Source organism: Onychomys torridus, chromosome 21 (genome assembly GCF_903995425.1).
Source record: "Onychomys torridus chromosome 21, mOncTor1.1, whole genome shotgun sequence".
Taxonomy (NCBI): Eukaryota; Metazoa; Chordata; class Mammalia; order Rodentia; family Cricetidae; genus Onychomys; species Onychomys torridus.
In genome coordinates, this window is record NC_050463.1 from 35,898,060 (window position 1) to 35,921,672 (window position 23,613).

The following is a 23,613-nucleotide window of genomic DNA, read 5'->3' on the forward strand; positions in this document are numbered from 1 at the left end:
GCAGTCAGTGCTCTTAACCTCTGAGCCATCTCTCCAGCCCAGTTTTTTTAATACGTGGGGAAGGATCATTACCTTTGGAAATCAACTCATTTAAATCAACTCATTGTCCCTCATTTATTTGAACTAAAATGGAGAGTTAAGAAATATTTACCACCACCATGGTAAATCAACTTTTGATAAGTTTAGATGAGGGTTTAGAGATTCCAAAGCTACTAAAGAGATTTTGAACTAGAAATTGCTCAGTAATTAAACAAATAACATTTTATTTATTTATTTTTATTTTTATTTTTTTGGTTTTTTGAGACAGGGTTTCTCTGTGTAGCTTTGGAGCCGACCCTGAAACTCACTCTGTAGACCAGGCTGGCCTTGAACTCACAGAGATCCGCTTGCCTCCCTAGTGCTAGGATTTAAGGAATGCACCACCATGCTTGGCCTGATTTCTAATTTTTATCAGGTAGCCCCTCAGCAGGCGGCCTCAGGCCACACCACCTCTCTGGCTCTCTCAGAGCATTGGTTTACCTTTTTTAAAAAAATACATTTATTTATTAAAATTTTTTTCATTTTACATATCAACTCCAGTTCCTCCTCCCTCCCCTTCTCCCGCCTCCTCACCTCCCTCCCACTCTACCCCCATCCACTCCTCAGAGTGGGTCAGGCCTCCCATGGTAGTCAACAAAGTCTGGCTTACCAAGTTGAAGGAGAGCCTAGCCCCTCCCCATTGTATCAAGGCTGAGCAAGGTATCTCACCACAGGGAATGGGCTCCAAAAAGCCAGTTCATGCACCTGGGATAAGTCCTGGTCTTACTACCAGGGACCCCACAAACAGATCAAGCCACACTGTCACCCACATTCAGCGTGCTTAGTTCAGTCCCATGCAGGTTCCTGAGCTGTTTACTTTTTTTTTTTTTGGGGGGGGGTTTCCGATACAAGGTTTCTCTGTGTAGTTTTGCGCCTTCCCTGGAACTGGCTTTGGAGACCAGGCTGGTCTCGAACTCACAGAGATCTGCCTGCCTCTGCCTCCAAAGTGCTGGGATTAAAGGCATGCACCGCTGCTGCCACCCCCACCCCCCACCCGTTTACCATTTTTTAATTGTTTTTCTACTTACTTTTATCTTTTCTGTGTTATAGCAGCTTTGGTTGTACACTATAGTGAATACACATTTTTCATGCAATTGTAATTTTAGATTGAGACTAAGTGCTTTTCAAATACTAAATTATCACTACTTCTATTTACATAATCAGTACCACAGTTAAAGGATACTAAAGTTCCATTCAGGTAGGTTTAAGCCCCTGTCTTCAGGAGACTGCATATGTCTCTTCTCTCTCCTCTCCCCCTTCCCCTCCCCTCCCCTCCCCTCCCTTCCATCTCTCTTCTCTCTCTCTCTCCTTCCTTCTTCCCCCATGCCCATAGTCTCTCTTTGTACCTTAGGCTAGCCTATAACTCAGTTTGTAGTTAGTCCAGGATGGCCTCAAACTTGTCCTCCTGCCTCAGCCTCCCAAGTGCTGGGATCACAGGTGGGAGTTACCATGTTTGGATGTGTTACGAGTTCTTTAAAGTATTTTGAACAAGTTTAAGCCTGCAACCTGAATTAAGAGTTTCTCCCCTTGTAGATTGTGATGAAAAGTTGATTTGATTGATTGTATGCATTGTTAAACCTTTCTTGTTTATCATTAAAAAAAAATTTTTTTTTAAATCATTTTTTCCCCCTTGATGTTTTCCTTTACAGCAAACTCTTCTCATTAGGAAGTTTCTTTTACTTTGTTTCCACTTCCTTCCCTTTCCGCTTGCAGGGAAGCTTTCTTAAACTTTTCTAGCATTTTGTAAATATTTTTTGTTGATAGTCATAGGCAAACTAAATACTTTTTTCTGCTTTTTACCTGCCTGGCCTGTCTGTGTGTATGTGTGTTGCTTAGTTTTTAAAAACAAACTTAGTTGTTTGAATTTGAATTATTCATTAGCAAGTGATAGGAAATTATCAGAAATCTTTTATTTCAACGTTGTAAGATAGATCCTGCCAGTAAAGGAACACAGAAATAGATTTTGTTTTTAGAAAACTTGTTTCCACAGCTGTATTTGATTTTTTTGTTAGGAACATTCTGTTACTGGTTTAATGTGTGCCATTGGTCTGGCTCATTGGTTTAGTTCAGCTTTTCTAAAATAATGGGTTTAATTTCAGCTTCTTCTATACAAGCTATTCTAGTTTCCCAATTAAGTTGTTGTTTTGTAGCACAAGCTCCCCCCTTCCTCCCTGTTCTCTTAAGACAGGAGGCCTTAATCTCCCCGTGTAGCCGAAGCTGCTTTGAATCTCGGCTTCTCATCTCCACCACCCTCGTGCTGGAATAATAGGTACCTGCCACCATTCTTGCCTGAGGCTTTTCTTTTTAGATGCTTCTGTAATGGCCAGTAGTTTATCTCTTTATTTACTCATTCAAAGTGTTTTCTGTTTGCTTACAGTATGCCAGGACTTAGACTTGATGCTGAAAGCATAAGGTGGGGCTAGACACAACTTACTTTTAGTCTGGAGGCATTTTTGTTATTGGCATTGGCAGAGATTGCTATGTGTCCATGAAAGTAAAATTTCTGCTGGGAAGTGCAGGAAAGCTTTACAGGACATGTCATCACAGTTGATGTCCACAGGAGAATGAAGGGATGGGAGGTGACACCTGAAGACAAACTAGACATGTGCTCCATCCATAAGCCGTGTATTTGTGGTGTCATTTTATGAATGAGGAAACTGAAGCACATGTCAGCTTAGAAGTCAAGAGTCCTTTTTAGTGCATTGTAGACCCAGGCTCTCTGCTGTTTGTTTCCTGTAATCTTCCACCTCCATTGATAATTTTATTTATTTGTTATTTTATTTATTTTGAGGTAAGATTTTGCCCTGGCTAGTCTTGGATTCACCATGTAGCCCCAGATTGACTACAAACTTGCAATGTCTTATCTCAGCCTCTCAAGTGCCGGCTTAAAATAGGTTTGGTTTTTTTTTTTTTTTTTTTTTTTTTTAAAGCTTCATTGGTTAATAGTCATATTTTCATTGGTTGACTTGACTACATGGTATTTTTCAAGAAGCAAGCAGATGAAAATAAAGGCCTTTAGCAAGGAGTATACGTAAATTTGTTTGTTTGGTTTGGTTTTGCTTTCTGTTTGAGTAGCATGTGTTAGTATGCTGGGTCAGTGCTCCACAAGACAATGGTAAGAAAGCCTGGTGTAGTGCGGCTCTGCAGTCATGCTGCCTGGGACCTGGCTGACAGGTTTCTGGAAATTGTCTCCCCAACAGTACTGAAATCTGTTTTTAAATTTAAGAAAAAGTAGGTGAAGAAGTATGGATGAAAATAAGTTTCTTTCTTCTTTTATATTACCATTGTGGATTAGAAACAGAGCTTTCTGAAGTTATACAAATGAAAATAGCTTTTTTTTTTTCTGATTAGAAAGATGATATATTCTGTAGAAAATTCAAGTAATGAAGAAAGTAAAAATTAAACCCTCAGCAGCTGAAGGAAATATTTGTTGATTATACTTTTATGTTCCCCTTGTGCTTATAATTAGACTTACGTATTATTTCTTCCCATAAGTTAATGAAACTTACTTTTAAAATACCATCTATTTTATTCATTCATTCATTCATTCATTCATTCATTCATTTTGTGTGTGTGTGTGTGTGTGTGAGATTTGGAGCTGTAGTTACAGGCAGTTGTGAGCCTCTGGACTTAGGTGCTGAACTCAGGTCCTCTGGAAAATCAGCAAATGTTTGTTTGAACCATCTCCCCACTTCGGTAACTTATTATTTTTTTAATTCATTATTCTGGGAATGTAATTTCATGTTAGGATATATTTATGTTTAAGATATCTACCTAAGCTGGGTGGTGGTGGCACACGCTTTAATCCCAGCACTGGGGAGGCAGAGGCAGGCAGTTCTCTGAGTTTGAGGCCAGCCTGGTCTACAGCGTGAGTTCCAGGACAGGCACCAAAACTACACAGAGAAATCCTGTCTCGAAAAAACAAAACGAAACAAACAAAATCTACCCATAGGGTTGGGGAGCTGACTCGGTTGGGAAAGTGCTTGCCATGTGAGCATGAGGATCTGAGTTTAATCTCTAGACACACACACACACACACACACACACACACACACACACACACACACATATTCACATGCACAAAACACACACACCGAGTCACATATAATATACACACAAATTAAAAGCTACATAATATGTCATTTTTTTTAGCTGGGTCTGGTGGTGCTTGGTACAGTCCTTTAATTCCCGCACTTGGGAGGCAGAGGCAGGAGGATCTCTGTTAGTTCAAAGCCAGCATGGTCTACATAGTGAACTCTAGGACAGCCAGGACTACATAGAGAAACCCTGTCCCAAACAAACAAACACTACATAATATGTAATGTTTAGATGGACTTTATAAAATATGAAGTTTATGGTGATTTTTTTTTCCTCCTTCGAGACAGGGTTTCTCTGTGTAGTTTTGCGTCTTTTCTTGGAACTCATTTTGTAGACCAGGCTGGCCTCGAACTCACAGAGATTTGCCTGCCTCTGCCTACGAGTGCTGGGATTAAAGGTGTGCGGGGGCCCCCCCCCCCCCCCCCCCGTGATCATTTTTAACTAATAATACTAACTTAGACATCTTCCTAGGGCTTTACACTGTCATCTGATTCAGAACTTCGGGTAAATTTAAAAGCAGATCTGTGTCAAAGGGTATTTTTGCTTAAAACCTTCATATCAGTTGCTAAATAGTTTTCTAGAAATAGTGTACCACTTTACTTTTTCACCACTAATGTTTAGAGTGCTGTCTTTTATATCTTTATTAACTTTGAGCCATCCTTGTATCTCTGTCAGAGTTGGGCAGTTAACCCAGGGCTTGATACATGTTGAGGTAGCTGCTTCTACTGTGCAGTCACATTTCCAGTTCTCTGTCACTTTAAGTCATTCTTGATCAGGCAGTAGGACAAAATTAAGTCATTAGCTTATTCTTTCATATATTCATTCACTCATTTAATATTTTGTGAAAGAAAGACAGATGGACAGAGGATAAATATTATTAAAATATGAGGATCTAAACTTAAATCCCGGGCTGGAGAGATGGCTCAGAGGTTAAGAGCACTCACTGACTGCTCTTCCAGAGGTCCTGAGTTCAATTCCCAGCAACCACATGGCGGCTCACAACCATCTGTAATGAGATCTGGTGCCCTCTTCTGGCCTGCAGTCATATATGCTGTATACATAATAAATAAATAAATCTTAAAAAAAAAATTTAGCCGGGTGGTGGTGGCGCATGCCTTTAATCCCAGCACTCGGGAGGCAGAGCCAGGGGGATCTCTGTGAGTTCGAGGCCAGCCTGGGCTACCAAGTGAGTTCCAGGAAAGGTACAAAGCTACACAGAGAAACCCTGTCTCGAAAAACAACAAAAAAAACCAAAAAAACAAAAAACAAAAACAACTTAAATCCCTAATGCCCATATTTAAAACAAACAAACAAACATCCAGATGTGACAGTGTATATCTGTAAACCTGGCATTAGAAGGAAACAAGCAGACTCTGAGAGCTTGCTGCCTAGCCATCCTGGCTGAAGTGGTGAGCTTTCAGTTTGACGAGAGACCCTGTTTTAAGACCATAGGTCGAAAGTGGTAAAAGAAGGTAAAGTCTCACCTGACACATTCTTCTGGCCCTGCATGCTCATGCCCACACTCCACTTGCATACACCCACAAGTATGTAGTTAAAAATACAAATCATGGGGGAATCCAGCTCAGTGGTAGAGCACTTGCCTAGCAAGCGCAAGGCCCTGGGTTTGGTCCTCAGCTCTGAAAATTAAAAAGAACAAAAAACAAAAACTGGGGGCTGGAGAGATGGCTCAGAGGTTAAGAGCACCGATTAGTCTTCCAAAGGCCCTGAGTTCAATTCCCAGCACCTACATGGTGGCTCACAACCATTTGTAATGAGATCTGGTGCCCTCTTCTGTATACATAATAAATAAATAAATCTTTAAAAGATACAAAAAATGAATACATATATATATATGTATATATATTTACATATGGAGAATTTGTCTTTTCTTTTAGTATATACATTTTTTTTTTTTTTTTTAAATAATGTGAAATGAGGCTCTGGCTGGGCGGTGGTGACAGACACCTTTAATCCCAGCACTCGGGAGGCAGAGCCAGGGAGATCTTTGAGTTCGAGGCCAGCCTGGTCTACAGAATGAGATCCAGGACAGACACCAAAACTACACAGAGAAACCCTGTCTTGAAACCCACCCCCCAAAAAAAAGAGAAAAGCGACAAAAATGAGGTTCTGAATGCCCTGCATTTGAAGACTTAAAATCCACCTTTATTACATTTTTGGTGCAGCTTTTCTTTTAAAATTTTTTTGGATTTATTTACATTTTATTTTATGTGTATGTTTGCCTATGTGTATGTATGCCTAGTGCCCATGGAAGTCAGAAGAGGGCTTCAGATTGCCTGGATCTGGAGTTACAGGTAGTTGTGGGCCACCACGATGGTACTGAGAATTCAACCCTGTTCCTCTGTACTAGCAGTATGTGCTCTTAACCATCCTGCCAGCCCACATGCTGTTTTTCTTATATAAAATTCTTCAATTAATGTGATTTGTTTCCTGGAATGCCTGTTTTGCTCCATTATTCTGTGGTTTTGTGTGTATGTTCATGTGGGTACACGTGCATGTGTGGAGGTCAGAGGACTTACTTCCTTCAAGGCCATTCTCAGAAGCCTTTTACTCTGTTTTTTTTGAAACAAGGATTCTCTTGCCCCAGATGTATTTCTTTGTCGGGATCCTTCCTGTTTGATTAATAGCTAAATGATATAGTCTTGCACTTTCCAAGTTAATATATATAATGTGATAGGATAAAAAAATAGCTGAATTTTTCTTTCTTTTAAAAAAAATGGATTTTGGGCTGGAGAGATGGCTCAGTGGTTAAGAGCACCGACTGCTCTTCCAGAGGTCCCGAGTTCAATTCCCAGTAACCACATGGTGGCTCACAAAGACTTGCAATTAGATCTGGTGCCATCTTCTGGCCTGCAAGGACACATGCAGACAGAACACTGTATACATAATAAATAAATAAACCTAAAAAAAATTCTTAAAAAAAAAAAAGAGAATGGATTTTATACTTACACGTCTTGGTTCTTACTATAGTCATAGATAGTCAATGTTTTAGAGTCACGAGTAATGAAAAAGATGACTGTACTAAGGTGAATAGGTTTTATGAATTTGAAGTTTGATTCTTTTCACAGAAATATTTTCCCTGCTGATTCATGCATATTAATATTCAGAATTTTTAAATCACTATTGTTTACAGGTCACCATATCATCAGCCAACCTCTTACAGGCCTCGCTTGTTACTGTCTGGAGAACGAGGTTCAGGTCAAACTTCTCACCTTGCTCCAGCACTTCTGCATACACTAGAAAGGTTCTCTGTGCATCGGCTCGACCTCCCAGCACTTTACTCAGTCAGTGCCAAGACACCTGAGGAATCATGTGCACAGGTACGTTTTTCTTGCTAGTGTGCACATAGTGGGTAAGCTAAGGATTTTTCAGAGGATGATGAATACTAACTTTTTATTAGCTATTGATTAATATTCCTATGTTAGTACAGTGTACACTTTAAAAATGAGTTCATTGTGTGTGTGTGTGTGTGTTTTTCTATGGTACTTACTGAAAATGTAATGTCTCATAGAAAGGAAAGAAAAGCACTTTTGCCTTTTCGGATCCCCTTTTCAAAATTGTGTCTGTAGAGATGTTTTAGAGTGTCTTTACTTAGAGCCTCATCAAAGGAAGGGGAATCATGTGTAGTTGATGTCCGGAGTTGACTTATGACAGAATAGGGACAGTAATGAAACCGTGGACATGTGTAGTAAGAGCTTATAGTGTTTCCTTACTTGATTTTCAACTCTTCTCAAATTCTTATGGCTTATGAAGCAGAGTTCTAGATGGGGCTATTTACATTTGCTGAGGTTTTTATACACAGCCAAAAATACATTCTAGAACTATGGAGAGTTAAGGTAAATAAACTTTGGTCTAAGGAGGACCATGTCACAACCATTTCTGTATCTCTGTACAGTGTTCACATGGCGAGAGATCATTAGCGTTTCCCCTTCTCTTTTTGTCTTTCCATTTTCATGTCTGTGTGCATTCATGTTTGCATGTGTGTGGGCATGGTGGTGAATACAAGTACGTCTGGAGTCCTGAGATTGATGTTGGGATATGTCTTGGGTACTACTTCTTCGTTATTCAGTGAACTAGGATCTCTCAACCAGACTCAAGATTGCCAGGATAGATAGATAATCTTGCTAGCCAGTTTGCTTGTCTGTGCTCTCTGAGGCTGCTATTGCCCACTCAGCATTTGCATGTGTTCTGGTGATCTCAACTTGAGTTCTTGGCTTATGTGACAAGCACTTGACTACAGAGCCAACTCTCCAGCACTTCCTTCATTTTGAAGTGTTTTGCTCAATTGCTCAAACTGGCCTGGAACTCCTGGTCTCAGCCTCCTTAGTAGCTGGGACTTGAAGTGTCTGATAGCGTTCTAACCAGGAGGTACTTGCTATATTTGAATATTGGTGTTTCTAATAAATAAGATGAATGTCACTTTGTAATTGGATGTTTTGCCTGTTTTTACATGGCTTGTATAACTGGTGATGTGGCATTTATAAATACTTGATAACTATGCTGAAGTTATTTAACTGAAAGTCATTCTTAGATGGGACATTTACAGCAGGAAATACATGTTTGTTAAACAGTTTATAGTGGTATTGACTTAATTTGTCTTTTATTCACAGTTTTCTACTCATGAGTAGTACTGCTTATAAAGATTTGTTTAAGGGGTTCTTTCTAAAACCTGTGATCCTAATATAAAGCTGTGCACCAGTATTTTGCCCCCCGTTTCACACTCCTAGCTGTGATTTTTTTTTTTTTTTCTTTCTGAGAACACTTACTTTTATGCTTGCTCATACTTTTCCTTCTGGATGTGAGAAAAATTTGCAGGTTTGTACAAGTAAGAGAATTATTTAGTGTTACTTAAAAATATCCAAATGCTGTACTAGGAAAGTAAAAATTACCAAATTTAACTCTAGAAAAGATGAGACTTCAATAGCACTAACTGTGGAAGAAGAGATTAAAACGTGTCAAAGCACTTAGCCAGGACAGGTTCACGGTGATTATTTTACTGTACTGTCATTTGGATTCCAAACTGTTCCAAGCACAGGAGAGGAGGAACGCCGAGAGACTGTCAAAACAGCAGCCATAAGCCTTTCAGATAAATGCAGAGTGCTAAGACCAACCTCACTAGGGCGTTGTCATAAAGAAAGCACCACTAACGGAGCCTGATAGTAAAAAAAAGATAGACTGCTAATTAAGGCACACAAGATCGATTCAGACAATGAGGTATTTAAATACTGGAAAGGATTATAAATATTGATTATTATATCACTGCTTTTGGAAAATCTCAGTAGTAACCCAAAATTGTTCAGGACAATGAAAGGATTCTATAAGGTAGGCTCTTGCAAACTTAAAGTTGGTAGCTTTCTTTTGTATTAATCACAGTAAGTTAGAAATAGACGGGAGGATCATTTAAAACAGCAACTAAGTTTACCTAGGAATTAACTGAATGAGGTAATATGTGAGGCCTAAGAAAAATAAAATTCAGTTGAAAGGGATAGTTGAATAAAACAAATAACCACCTTGTTTTAAATTATTTGATCACATTTCCCTTCAGGTGTAGACCAAAGTCAGATTAAATGGACTAGAACCTCAGCTACACAGCTTCATTGTTATGACCTAGAACAAGCTGCTTAACCCAATTGAACCTTAATTTCCTTACATATGAAATGAAGATAATGATACTTAGCATAAGGTTGTATTATAATAAATACATTACACAGGCTTGGTATACAGCGCTCTCAACACATTAACCATAATTATGGTTAATATTTTCATTACTGCTAATACCAAAATGAGAATGCTGTGAATTCTTTTCAAATGAATTATACCTAAAGTTTAAGTATAATCCCATTTATAATCCCACTATAATCTAGAGGGAGCAACCTAACAAGATTTCTGTTTCTTCTAGATAATAAACATGAGAGTCACAAGGTAAATTCTAGAGAAAACAGTGCAGTAAAGGAGCTTTGCTAGATTTTTATAGGTATAGTAGGATGACAATAATAAGAAATTTGTACTTCTCAGGAATAGACAAAGTAATAGGACCAAAATCATCTGTAACCTGACGTCTATAGAAATAGTATATAATGATGATGATGGCCACTGCAAATACAGTTCACACCAGTAATATGGAAGAGAAGGTTTATTTAGTAAATGGTCATGGAAAACTGGCTGTCCTTAACAGGAACAATAGAAAGACAAAATAATTCCATTTCCTACTTGTTTGTATATGTAAATGCAAACAAATTCTAGATCAGCCTTGGAACTGCAAAAGCACTAGTAGAATTTACAAGATCCACATACTTAGCATCATTTGCCAAAAATTAGTTTCTAAATAATGTACAAAAAACTAGAACCCAAATAAAGGAACTTGACTAAAGAGTATCTTCTCACCTCAGGAGAAAAAGGAGAAATTTATAAGGAGAAAAAAAATAACAAATTAAAAAGGTTTTTTACCTTTATATATAAATGAAAGTCATAAGATTTATTTAAAGTTAGTAAAAACAACTTAATTATGGAAACACTGGAGATGTTGGATATTTGTATTTAGTTAAATGTAAATATATCTAACTACTTCAGAGTATTGTTAGCATTTTTTTTTTTACTTATAAAATTTAAGGTGCATATACCTTTGAGCCAGAATTATGTATTATGTATTTATAAAATTTCCCCTAAAGATCTATTAGCTATAAGTTTTCATTGTCACATGCATAAGGATATGTATCATGGCTTTGTGCATATTGACAAATCAAATAATTTATAAAACAAACTGAAAGTCCTTTAACGGAGGGCTTGTAAAACAAGTCTGTATAGCTTATGATCTACTATGAGGCCATCAGCAAAGATGAGGTCGCTTTGCACAGGTTGATAGGGAAAGTAAAGGAAGAGGGAGCGCGTGCGTGTGTGCGTGCGTGTGCGCGTGTGCAAACATGTCCTGGATTCTGTTCATAAATGATTGCTTTGATTTAGGGGCAGGAATTTGTGTAATTGGAAATGATTAAACTTTAGTGTTTGTTTTCTTTATGTCATATGTCTTTAGTTTTGTGGTAATAGGGATCACCCAGGGCCTTGTACATATTGGCAGGTGCTCTTTCATGGAACTCAATTTTCAGCCAACTTCATTTATACAGATTATAATTACATATATAAAGGAGAAAAGGTCTCACCTAAAATAGAAACTATTGTAGTGTTTTTAACCTTTTTTTATGATGTTTATTTTTTACTATATCAAACAAATGAAAGGTAAAATAGCTTTGAAAGAGCTAGGTGTGGTGTTGTCTTTGTATTCCCAGTTACTTAGGTTGAAGCAGGAGGATAATTTCAGCCCTGACTTACAAGGTGAGCCAGGGTAGTGTAGTGAGGCCCTTCTCCTCTCTCGCTTTTCCTTTGTGCATGTGTGCATATGCAGTGGTGCCTGTGGAGGCCAGAAGTTCACCTGCAGTATCATTTCTCAGGAGCCTCCAACCTTGTTTTTGAGGTAGGGTCTCTTACTGGAACCTGGGACTGGCTAATCAGGCCAAACTGGCTGGCCAGAAAGCTTCAAGTATCCTCCCCCCCCCCCCCCCCCCCCCCCCGCACTGGAACTACAAGTGCATGCTGCCATGTGTGCCTTTAGATGTTAGTGGTGGTGGTGGTGTCTTCATGCATGACACTTAATAAAAAAGAGCCATTTTAAAATGAGAGAGTCTGTTCTGCAGTTGTCTGGGGCATCTGCTATGTGCATATTGAGACTCAGGTTATAGGGTTAGTGAAGTGAAGCATGAGTAAGGAGTACTCAGGATGGCTTGTAGTGAACTGTAGCTTCAGCAGACGGGGAGTCTAGGTTTTGTTAAGAAAAGTCAGACTTGGCTAAATGGGAATTCTAACCTCATACTCTTTGTATGAACATGAAAAGAGGGAATAAGTCTTAAAACAGTGTTTTTTATAAAATGAAAGGGAGAAGAGCCCTTGTGGTATTCTTTATGCTGTGTGGATGGTGTTAACTATTCTTTAAAACATACACATGCAAAATTATAGTAAAACTTCCTTTACCCACCTGACCGACTGTGTAACCTGAGCCTTTTCTCTGTTCTGCCCAGTCGCGTAGCAGCTTATAAGATAATCACTCAGAGACTTCATATTAATTACAAACTATTTGGCCTATGACTCAGACTTATTACTAGCTAGCTCTTACATCTTAAATTAACCCATTTCTATCTGTGTATCACCATGTGGCCAGTTGTACATGGAAGTTTTCCTGTGTCCCGCCTGGTCCCGCAGTCGCTCAGACCCAAAAATAAACACACAGAGGCTTATATTGTTTTCAAACTATTGGCCATGGCCTATGGCTCAAGCTTCTCACTAGCTAGCTCTTATAACTAAACTCTGCCCATTTTTATTATATGTCGCCACGTGTTCCGTGGCTTTACCTGTGTGCCATTGCATGCTGCTTCCTGGACGGCAGGATAGCATGCCCTTGCTTCTGCCTTTCTTCTTCTGTCTCTCTCCTGGATTTCCCATCTGCCTCTAAGCTGCCTTGCCATAGGCCAAACAGCTTTATTTATCAACCAATCAGAGCAACACATACTCACAGCATGAAGAAAGACATCCCACAGCAGCCAGAGGTTTGCCATTACTTTCACATTTTGCTTCTTGGGTGGGTGGCTTGCTGGCTTCTCCCCAACTCTTCTCCCTGTATCTCCTCTGGATTTCCTGCCTGGCTATATCCTGCCTTGCTATAGGCCAAAGCAGCTTCTTTATTAACCAATGGTGGTAAAACATATTCATAGCATACAGAAAGACATCCCACAGCATACCTGGACTCTCAATTGATAATAGGAGTGAAATATATCAGAGGAGTTAATGCCTCCTGAGGAGTTTCTCTCACTGTGTAAGATTTAGTGTGTTGTAGAATTGCTTGGCAGCATTTACTGACATTTCTGATTCTTTGACTGTAGACCCAGGGGTCCTATTTCACCGAATTTGGAATAGGTTTCAGAAACTTTTTTTCCCCCCCAAGACAGGGTTTCTCTGTGCAGAAACTTGTTTTTTAAACATGCACCCCACAGTGTTACTGTTCTAAGCCTTACATAGATCACATTTTCAGATACAGTACTTTGAGGAGTCTCTGGTCACTAGTAGGCATAATAGGGTTTTGTGTGTGTACATGTACTGCTCTTACATTATTGAGCATGTCATAGTACTTCAAGGTGAATGAGAACCCTTGTTACTTAAATTCACAGTTACTGAGCCCTACAATACGCCCAGATGTGTTAGTAAGCTATAGTAAGAGACTTGTTTAAAAAAAAGTTAGTGTGGTAGTGCATGCCTGCACTCTCAGCACTTGGAGGTGGAGACAGGTAGATGAGGATTTCAGCAGTGTCCTTGACCAGTCTGAGTTACCTTTCTCTCTTAATCACCCCCAAAACTCACAAGAGACAAAAAACAACAAAAATCAACAATAACTGATTCCATTTGTCTTTCATTCTCAAAGGTGAATGCTTTCTCCTGTATCATTCTCATTATTGACAAATATTATACTTAGAATTAATCGATATGTGGTTTATCTTTTTAAAAGATTATTACTTTAATTATCTGTATGTGAGGGGTTATATATACACATGAATACAAGTGTATTAGAGGTCCTAGGTATCAGATTCTCCTGGAGTGGGGGTTTCAGGCTCTTGTGAGCTGCCTGATGTGGGTCCTGGGAATTGAACTTTGGTCCTCAGGAAGATCAGCATGCACTCATAACAACTGAGCCAACTCTCCAGCCCCTATATATGTGGTTTATCAAAAGCTTGGAATTTAGGTATTGTACAGTGTTAGGAATAATTTGAAATGGTGAATTAAATCTTTTATTTTAGTGAAAGTTTTAGTATTTTTCTTTTTCTTTCTTTTTTCTTTTTCTTTTTTTTTGTTTTTGTTTTTGTTTTGTTTCTTTTTCCGGAGCTGAGGACTGAACCCAGGGCCTTGCGCTTGCTAGGCAAGTGCTCTACCACTGAGCTAAATCCCTAACCCCTAGTATTTTTCTATCCCCAGAAAGAAAATGTATCTGGAAGTTCTCAGGAAAAACCCTTTTGGACTTGGTGGTAGTATTGTAGGATTACTTCACTACATTGCCCCGTTTTAGTTACTTAAAATTTTTTTTTCATACAATGATCACATTCATTCCCCTCCCCCAGCTCTCCGCAGAACCTCCCTACTTCCCTACCCACCCAACTTTATGTTCTCTCTCTCTCTATTCCTGTCTTCTCTCACTCAGAAAATATGGAACACTTCACAAATTTGCATGTCATCTTTGTTCTGGGGCCATGCTAATCTTCTCTATTGTTCCAGTGTAATGTATGTACTGCTGAAGCACACTCTCTGGTGGTTTGTGTTCGTTCACGTGAATGTATGGGTTTTTCTGTGGTATACACTCTCCTTGAGTTTGCAAGAAACAAAATTAGTGTGCTTGAGAGTGTGTAACAGTTGCTGAATTCTTGAAGTCTTTAAGGAATGGAAATATCAGATAATTTAACTTTCATAGAGGTTGTTTTATAGTATTGCCACAGTTCAGAAACCAGCATAGATGTGCTTCATTCCTGGCTGGTTTTGAACTTATGTAGAAAAATTTGGTGCCTTTTCCTCTTAAATCCTTAATCTTCAGAGGTCAGACAGAATCTTGTTTTCACAGAAGATGCTCAAAGTAGATCTTGGGTGAATAGGCTATGCATGTAGTAAAATGATATTAATAGAACAAATCATAATATCTTGTGATAGCAAGATATAAGGAATTCAGCTCATTAGTGCTTTAACATTTTTGTAAAAATGAGTTTTGGCTCCCCAAATTTTACTTTAGCTGTGTTTCTTAAATTTAGTATATTTATAAAATTAAGTAACTGTGACATTCTGGAAGTTTCTTGGTGACACAAAGCTGTTCACTTCTTTCCTGTGATAGGTCCTTTAGTCAAGACAGAGCATAAATGGTTTGAGCTTTCTGCTTTATTCACATTTGTTTTTGATGTTTTTCATCTGGATTTCAATTTTTAAACAAAATAACCATTTTGTAATGAGGCTATAAATTCTTCACTAAAAGAATGCACAGGGCTGGGATAGAACACTGAGCAACTTGTGCAAGACTCTGGGTCTGATTCCCCAGAGCTGACAAAATGAAGAATAAATGACATACCTCTCACACATGGAGCCTGTGTGCTTGTGGTCTGTGGAGTTAAGGGTCTGACACCCATGAGTCAAATGCTGTGCCACTGAGCACTATTCCCAGTACTGTCTTCTCAGTTTAGCTTTTCAGATAATTAAAACTCTTATAAGTACAGTTAATATCATCAGTGCTCCAATAGCCCGAGGTTTGCCTTTGATATTTAACATACATTATTTGTGATTAAAAAAAAAAAAAACCTTAAGGAAAAGCAAACCTAGTTAAGAGGCTGTAATATCGGGGTCAAGAAGGAGGCCAAAGGAAGTGGAGGTGAAGTGTGAGCAGACATTGTCTGTTCATTTTACTTGTGCAAGAGTGCTGGTCATGTCAGAGGTATTTTGAAACGGTTGGTTCAGTAATTTGGCCTACTGTCTTTTTTTCTCTATAACAGTTTTTCTGTTTTCTACTACACCTTGCACATCCACCAATCCAAGACACCTTATAGGTGAGTATTTTTCTAGTTCTCAAATGGCATCAGTTGTTCCCAGCTAGTTGCCGCTTCATTAGAACAGGTATTCCATTCCACAAAGACTATTTTTAGTCCACAACTCTAAAAGTTGCCATTACGGGATGTAGCTCAGTGAGACTTGCCTATTGTGTGCAAAGCCCTGGGTTCCACCCCACGACCCTGCTGCATCCCCAACACCGAAACACAGTCAGTCTCATCATGGGTAAACTATTGGAGGACTGCTTTTCATTACTCCCAAACCAACACTTCTCAATTCACAATAAGACTGCACTTCTTTTCTCTGGTTTATACTCTAAGGATTTTAAAATGCTAGTTTGAGATTTGTTATTTATGTTTTAAGTGCTCTGAATTGAACTTAGGCTCTTCCACATACTGCACAAGCACTTCACCACTAAGCTACACTTTCAGCTCTGCTTTTAGTTTAAAACACTGAGAAATTCAGGCTGGAGAGATGGCTCAGTGGTTAAGAGCACTGGCTGCTCTTCCAGAGGTCCTGAGTTCAATTCCCAGCACCCGCATGGTGGCTCATCCATCTATAGTGGGATCTGATGCCCTCTTCTGGAATAAAGTCAATAGAGCTCTCCTATACATGAAATAAATAAATCTTTAAAAAAATTGGGAAATTAGAACACGGTTTTATATTTAAAAATATGAAAGCATACTGTAATATTGTGAGATACAAACTGAGGAATTAAAAGGAAAAATAAATACTTTAATAGTGTTTTTTAATTTTTCTAGAAAGTAAACATGGTTCCCAACTAAAGGCTTAGAAAAAACATGGAAGTAATCTCTAGATGTTGTTTATCTCATGTAGTCAGTCTTCTGTGGTTAGATTAATTCTGCAGTCATATCTTTATTCTCATGGATTAGAAAGGCAAAACCTTTTGGATTTTTTAAAAAAATTTATTTACTTTTATGTGCATTGGTGTTTTGCATGCAGGTCAGATCTTTTGAGTTACAGACAGTTGTTAGCTGCCATGTGGGTGCTGGGATTTGAACCCGGGTCCTTTGGGAGAGCAGTCAGTGCCCTTAACCACTGAGCCATCTTTCCAGCCCCCAAGGGACTGGACTCTGTATGGGCCGGGAATGATTTTTCTATATTGGTGTTAGACTTAATGCTTGGGCTTTCTAATACAGTTTTTTAAAATTCTATATAAGGAAAAGGATATTTTCCTAGTGGTACTGGAAACAACACAATGTTATGTTCAAATTGTAAAGTTTGAAGAGGATTTGATAAAAAGAAAAAAGAAATCAAAATAAAACCTATCTCTGAGAATTGGTGATGCTTGTGTGTAGTTTACACATAGGCAGCCAGAGCCCCTGTTACACTGCATTGTTTAACTCTGCCTTCAGGAAGTTGAAGGTGCTTGATGATGGCTGAATAGTCTCACCGTGTACTCCTAGACAGTCAAGCAGAGGCACTAGAGTGACGGGGCAGAATTATCCTTGTACAGGCATGCTTTGTTTCCTCTTACACACTGAGCCTATGGGACGGCATGACTCAATTTAGTGGTCGGTTTATGGAGTTCGGGAGTGAGCTCTTGTTTGCTAGTCTTTTTCCTTTGGGCATCTTTCTCTCCCCCTCATTTTACCAGCACAGAATGGGGAATTGGAAACTGGCAGTCAGAACTGTCTTCCTCAACCATGCCTGATCTTGGCAACATGCAGCATTTTTTTTTTTCCCCCTCAAGACAGGCTTTCCTGGCTGTCCTGGATCTTGCTCTGCAGCCCAGGCTGGCCTCGAACTCACACAGATCCACCTGGCTCTGCCTCCCAAGTGCTGGGATTAAAGGTGTGCGCCACCACTACCTGTAATTTTTTTTTAAATGAATGTCTCAGCTGCCTTTGCACTCCTGTGTGTTTCCATTCTTTTGACAATCGTTCATGCTGTTGTTCTTTTATGAATTTTCTGTAAGAACTTTGAGGAGGGAAAAAACATGGATTTTCAAGATTTAGGATAAGAGTATTTTATGTAAAAGTTAGAATTTGTGAGTCCTGAAGGAGTCTACAGCTGCTCTGGATTGGTGGATATGCAAATATCAAGCAAAGGAAGAACAAACATTTCTTTTGAAACACGTAATAAGGAACGCATGTTTCTTCAAACTTGGGGGAGAGTCTATTTGAGCCCCTTTTATCTGGTTACTTACTGAGTTGGCAGCATATTTTATATTATTCAAAAGGTTTAATGTATGTATAAAATATAATGTAATTGGTAAGATTGCTCATGAAATAAAAATAATTCTTATTCTGTATTTCTCATAATTTTTGTCTATATATTTATTTATTTGTGTGTGTGTGTGTGTGTGTGTGTGTGTGTGTGTGTGTGTGAGAGAGAGAGAGAGAGAGAGAGAGAGAGAGAGAGAGAGAGAGAGAGAGAGAGAGAGAGATCTTGCTATATAGCCCAGGCTGGCTTCAAACTTGATATGTAGTCCCATCTGTCTTGGAACATGTGTTCCTTTTTCTCAACCACCTACAAAGTTGGGATTATAGGCATTCATTACTACATCTGCTCCTAATCATTTCTGTTAGGTCCTTATGTACCTTTTACATGACAGAGGCTCCTTGCAATGTATTTAAAATAAGGGGAATAACTAGACAATAAAACTTTCAAGTTGTCAGATGTTCCTGTTTATATCTAAACTTGTTAAAAATCAATGCCAAGATTGTATATTAACATGCAAGAATTCAGTGATTGGCTCAACAACTGTTAACTTACACATGGAGGAGAGTAGTTCTGGCTTAGCAGTCCAGTTCTTACTGTTACATGTTTGTAGAGAGTGAGGGGAAGTATGGTTTTTAACAACTGAAGAAAATGCCATTTTGAGATTTGTGACAATGGAAATGTCTCAGAGCTCCTTGCTTGCTTATTTATTTATTATTTATTTTTATGCCTTTTCAAGGCAGGGTTTCTCTGTGTAACAGACTTGGGTGCCCTTAGCTTGCTTGCTTGTTTGTTTGCTTGTTTATTTATCTATTTATTTTTGTGGCTTTTCAAGGTAAAGTTTCTCTGTGTAAGAGCCTTGGCTGTCCTGGAACTTGTTTTGTAGACAGGCTGGCCTGGAACTCACAGAAATACGCCTACCTCTGGAATTAAAAGGGTGTACCACCACCGCACAGTTTATTATTGTTGTTGTTTTTTTGTTTGTTTGTTTGTTTTGGGGAGTAAGGTTTGTGGTTTTTTGTTTTTGTTTTTTGTTTTTCGAGACAGGGTTTCTCTCTAGCTTTTGAGTCTGTCCTGGACTAGCTCTGTAGACCAGGCTGGCCTCGAACTCACAGAGATCCACCTGCCTCTGCCTCCCAAGTGCTGGGATTACAGGCGTGCGCCACCACCGCCCGGCGAGTAAGAATATTTTGTGACTGTGAAGAATTGAGGCTAAAGTAATAGAAAGACATGAATAAGTGTGTAAGCAGAAAATTCATTTAGTTTAAGCTCCAGGGTAGTGCAACATGGTCAAAATATGTGTTCATGTGTTGAATAATTTTAGGCATTGTGCCGAAATACTTCAACTATGTTGTCCTTTTCTTCCTTTTTGAAATTCACTACCTCTTAAATTAAATGGGCAATGGAGATGTTATGCTTATTTTTTTTATTTGCAGCCCCTTTTATAGTGGTATTCTCTATTCTTTGTACGTGGTAACTAAAACAATTTTCTGCCTTTATCCTATTAATATGTACTGAATAGGAGTAGTTAAATTGCAAAATACCTTTTTTTTGGTGATGAGGCAAGAATATATAGGAGTTACATATATAGACTTGCACATCCTATCTTGAAGAAATTTAGTTTGGGGATATTGATATATTTAATGTATTCAGGGGTTGCTATGTAGGCTTTAGAGTACTTAGTTTGAGCTTTAAAGCACTGGTTCTTTCCTTAGATATTTCGAGAAGCTCGAAGAACAGTACCTAGTATTGTTTATATGCCTCATATTGGTGACTGGTGGGAAGCTGTCAGCGAGACTGTGAGAGCAACTTTTCTGACCCTGCTACAGGATATACCATCCTTTTCACCGATATTTTTATTGTCTACCTCTGAAACCATGTACAGTGAGCTGCCTGAAGAGGTAAGAAGTGCTCAAGTATTTATTTTGCCTTATTGTTAAAAAAAAAAAATAGTTGACTTGTTAACTAACTTTTAATTAAAATAACATCACAGTTTTTATACCAGATCTGCAGCTTATTATTAGCCAGCATTCTTGTTTGGTATAATTTTCCTCACTGCTATGAAGATTGATACAGTTCATGCCTAAAACAGAGCCTGGCGTGTATGTGCCTTCCTAGGAAAGCCGAGCTCTTGTATCACTAGTCCCTTTTGAATGATCTTTTTTCTTTGTGAGATTGGTTGATGGGATTTGATCTGTAGCTTTTGGTTAGTAGGATTAAACTTTGAGTAAAATATTATTATGCATTTTTCTTTTAAAAATATATCTGAAATTTAAGGCAGGTCTTGTCTGTTAACAATGAATAACTATAACTACCTAACGTGGTTTCTGGCTACATATATATAAACATGCATGGACATCTGTGCACACATGTATTTCAAGCACAATAAATCTCAGCTGAGTGAATGATAGAATATTTAAAAAAGAGATTATCACTACCATACAGGAATTAAAGTTTGGAGGGAAGAGAGACATTGAAAAAGTTAAAGTGTTATGAAAATGCTATAGTATGGGGCTGAAGAGATAGCTCATCAGCTAAGAATGCCTATGCCAAGGACCAGGCTTCAGTGCCCAGCACCCACATCAGTAGCCTCACAACCAGTTATAACTTCAGCTGCAGTGGCTACAACACCTTCTGTCACAAACCTACACTCACACATATATTCATATTAATAATAATAATAAACAACGTTTTGAAAATCTGCAGTAGTAGAATATAAAAGAAAATACTAACTTTATGACTGAAAAGCTTCCACTAAAAATGAAAAGAGCAAGCCACAAGCTGGTTGAAAAGATTTCATGTAGGTCATTTATCTAATGAATGACATTAAAAATGCATGACAAACTCTTAAATCTTAATAATATGGAAATCCAGGGCAGGCAATTTTGCTCAGTGAGTAAGGGCACTTGCTGCCAAGACTGACCACCTGTGATCAGGCCATCCAAATAGTGGAAGGAGAGAACTGACCCTTGGAAGGTCACTCCATAGGCATGCTGTGGCATGTGTGCAGCTACACCCACACACATGCACATGCACATACTTATACACAAATAAATAATAAGTAAGAAAATTCCATCAAATGATTTTTTTTTTTTTTTGAGCTGAGGATCAAACCCAGGGCCATGGGCTTGCTAGGCAAGCACTCTACCACTGAGCTAAATCCCCAACCCCCATCAAATGATTTTTGACAAGGGTTTTAAGACTATTAAATCAGGGAAAGTCTATTCTACATGCTAAAAAATGAAGCTGAATGCTTATCTAACACCAAATATAAAATCAACTCAAAATAAGTCAAAGATCTATGTAAGTGCTACAACTTTTTCTTTTTTAAACTTGTAGAAAAGTGTATTTGAGGGTCCATAGCTTCAGCAGGCAAGCAGGCATGGTACTGTAGCAGCAGCTGAGTACTCACTTCTGCACCCACAAGTACAAGGCAAAGAGAGCTTTGAAACCTCAAAGCATAACCCAAGGACACATTTTCTAATCCTTCCCAAACAGTCCTCTTGGGGACTGGACATTCCAATATATGAGCCTATGGAGGCCTTTGCAGGCCATTCTTGTTCAAACCACCAAGAGTAGCAAGTGCTTTGCCAACTGAGCCATTTTCCTAACTTCTCCTAATTCATTTTGATTGTGTTTATTTAAGGTACACAGCAGGATGTTTTGATATAAGGCCAAAACCAAGGAGTTTCCCTGTTTTCTTCTAGGAATTTATAGATTTCTTGTCTTACAGTTAGCTTTTTAATCCATTTTTCTTTTCTTTTTTCCTTTGGTTTTTCGAGACAGAGTTTCTCCATAGCTTTGGAGCCTGTCCTGGACTAGCTCTATAGACCAGGCTGGCCTTGAACTCACAGAGATCCACCTGCCTCTGCCTCCCCAGTTCTGGGATTACAGGCATGTGCCACCACTGCCTGGCTTTAATCCATTTTCAGTTGATTTTTTCCCCACAGGGCCCAATTTCTTGTTTATTTATTTAAATAACATATTTCATTTATTGAATGGAGACAGAAGGAGTGGATGGGGAGGGGAGTAAATGGGAGCTACAACCTTTAAGGCTTTTAGAAGTAAGCATAGGTGGAAAACTTCATGACACCATGTTTGACAGTGAGTTCTTGGATATGACACCAAGAAATCAAAAACAAAAAAGAACTGACTATAAATGAGTTTGATCTTGCAAAAATTAAAAACTTTTGTACATCAGTGGGCACTTTTGGTACACTAGAAGGCAAACCATGGACATGGGAGAAATACTTGAAACATTAAGAAAAGCTTTTATCAGGGAGCTTGGCATCTAAAAGGTAGAAGTTAACCTACAACCAACCAACCAACTAGCCAACCCAAAAACATCAAAGATAGTGTTAAGTGTCGTCGTAACAAACTTGGACGATGTGTAAGGATCTAAGTAGTGTATCTAAGTAGTGATAGGTGAGCTGTGTGTTGAAAACCTTGATAGGGTAGAGGTGAGAGATGAGAAGGGAAATCAGCAGACAGTAATGCTGAGATGAGAGCTACTGGCTTAGGTTGACTTTGAATTTTCATGTAAGGTATGATGTCTGTGAAATGTCTGAAAATCTAGTTTATTGACAGCATAAGCAGGATTCCAGAGGCTACAATGAAAAAATAGACTCAGTATAGAAAAAAAAGAGGCTGAGAATACAATGAAATAAGAAGGGTTTGTTTGTTTGTTTTTGGTTTTCAAGACAAGGTCTCTGTGTAGTCCTGGCTGTCCTGGAACTCACTCTGTAGACCAGGTTAGAAGATATATGAAGATTTTAAAAAGTTATTGTTAACATGCTTCCAGTTTCTGGTTCTAAATAATTATTTTTTGGTACTATGTAATAACTCTTTGAGATTATTTCCAACAATCTATTATAATTAACTATTGGGTCTGCTTTTATCTGATATGTTTACATATATACTATCACTTTTTAATGACTTGGACAACTGGACATTTTTCCATTGAGTTTTAGTTTATGAAGTCAAACCTTTTGCCAGCAGAATGAATGATCTGTGTTTTAAGAAATTGAAGGAATTGTAATTTGTTTTAATATGTATGCTTTTAATTTTGTATCCTCTTTCTTTGTGTATGTGTGTATGTATAGGTTAAATGTATCTTTAGAATACAGTATGAAGAGGTATTATATATTCAAAGACCTATTGAAGAAGATCGAAGAAAATTTTTCCAAGAACTTATTCTCCATCAGGCATCAATGGCACCACCACGAAGGAAGCATACTGGTAAGTCCCCAAAGCTTTACAAGAAAAAAGACAGAATGGAATTAAGAAATGGGCAGGTCGTCAGTCTTGGTGGCAAACACCTTTACTCATTGAGCCATCTCACTGACCAAATGGGCATGTTGAAAATGGCCATTGTGTTTACCTGATCCAATTGAGAATTACATCTTTGTTAAGGTTTCATCAAGCACAACTTCAGATCTTCTGGTAGATTCTGCACTCAGCCCAAAAAGCCAAGGGGAAAAAGTTAGCAGTTCAACTGTCTCAGTTATTTGAAGTACCTGGTACTTGAAATGGCAGGTTGTGAATAACAGGAGTTACTGATTACTTTGTGGACCAGGACAGGTTTGATAGTCAAAGAGGTGGTGTTCTGGTTACTTTTTT

General features: G+C 38.5%; 1 protein-coding gene and 1 pseudogene across 2 annotated transcripts in view; one reads left to right on the forward strand and one right to left on the reverse strand.

Moving 5' to 3' along the window:
• Positions 1-23,613, forward strand: part of Atad2b (ATPase family AAA domain containing 2B) — a 129,238-nt gene that overhangs the window by 65,625 nt on the left and 40,000 nt on the right. For both annotated transcript variants that reach the window (XM_036170652.1, XM_036170653.1), the window contains exons 18-20: positions 7,328-7,514; positions 19,710-19,895; positions 23,097-23,232. In XM_036170652.1, coding sequence (XP_036026545.1) covers positions 7,328-7,514; positions 19,710-19,895; positions 23,097-23,232 — 509 coding nt within the window. The remainder of the gene's footprint in view (positions 1-7,327; positions 7,515-19,709; positions 19,896-23,096; positions 23,233-23,613) is intronic.
• LOC118572074 lies at positions 14,428-14,527 on the reverse strand (annotated as a pseudogene).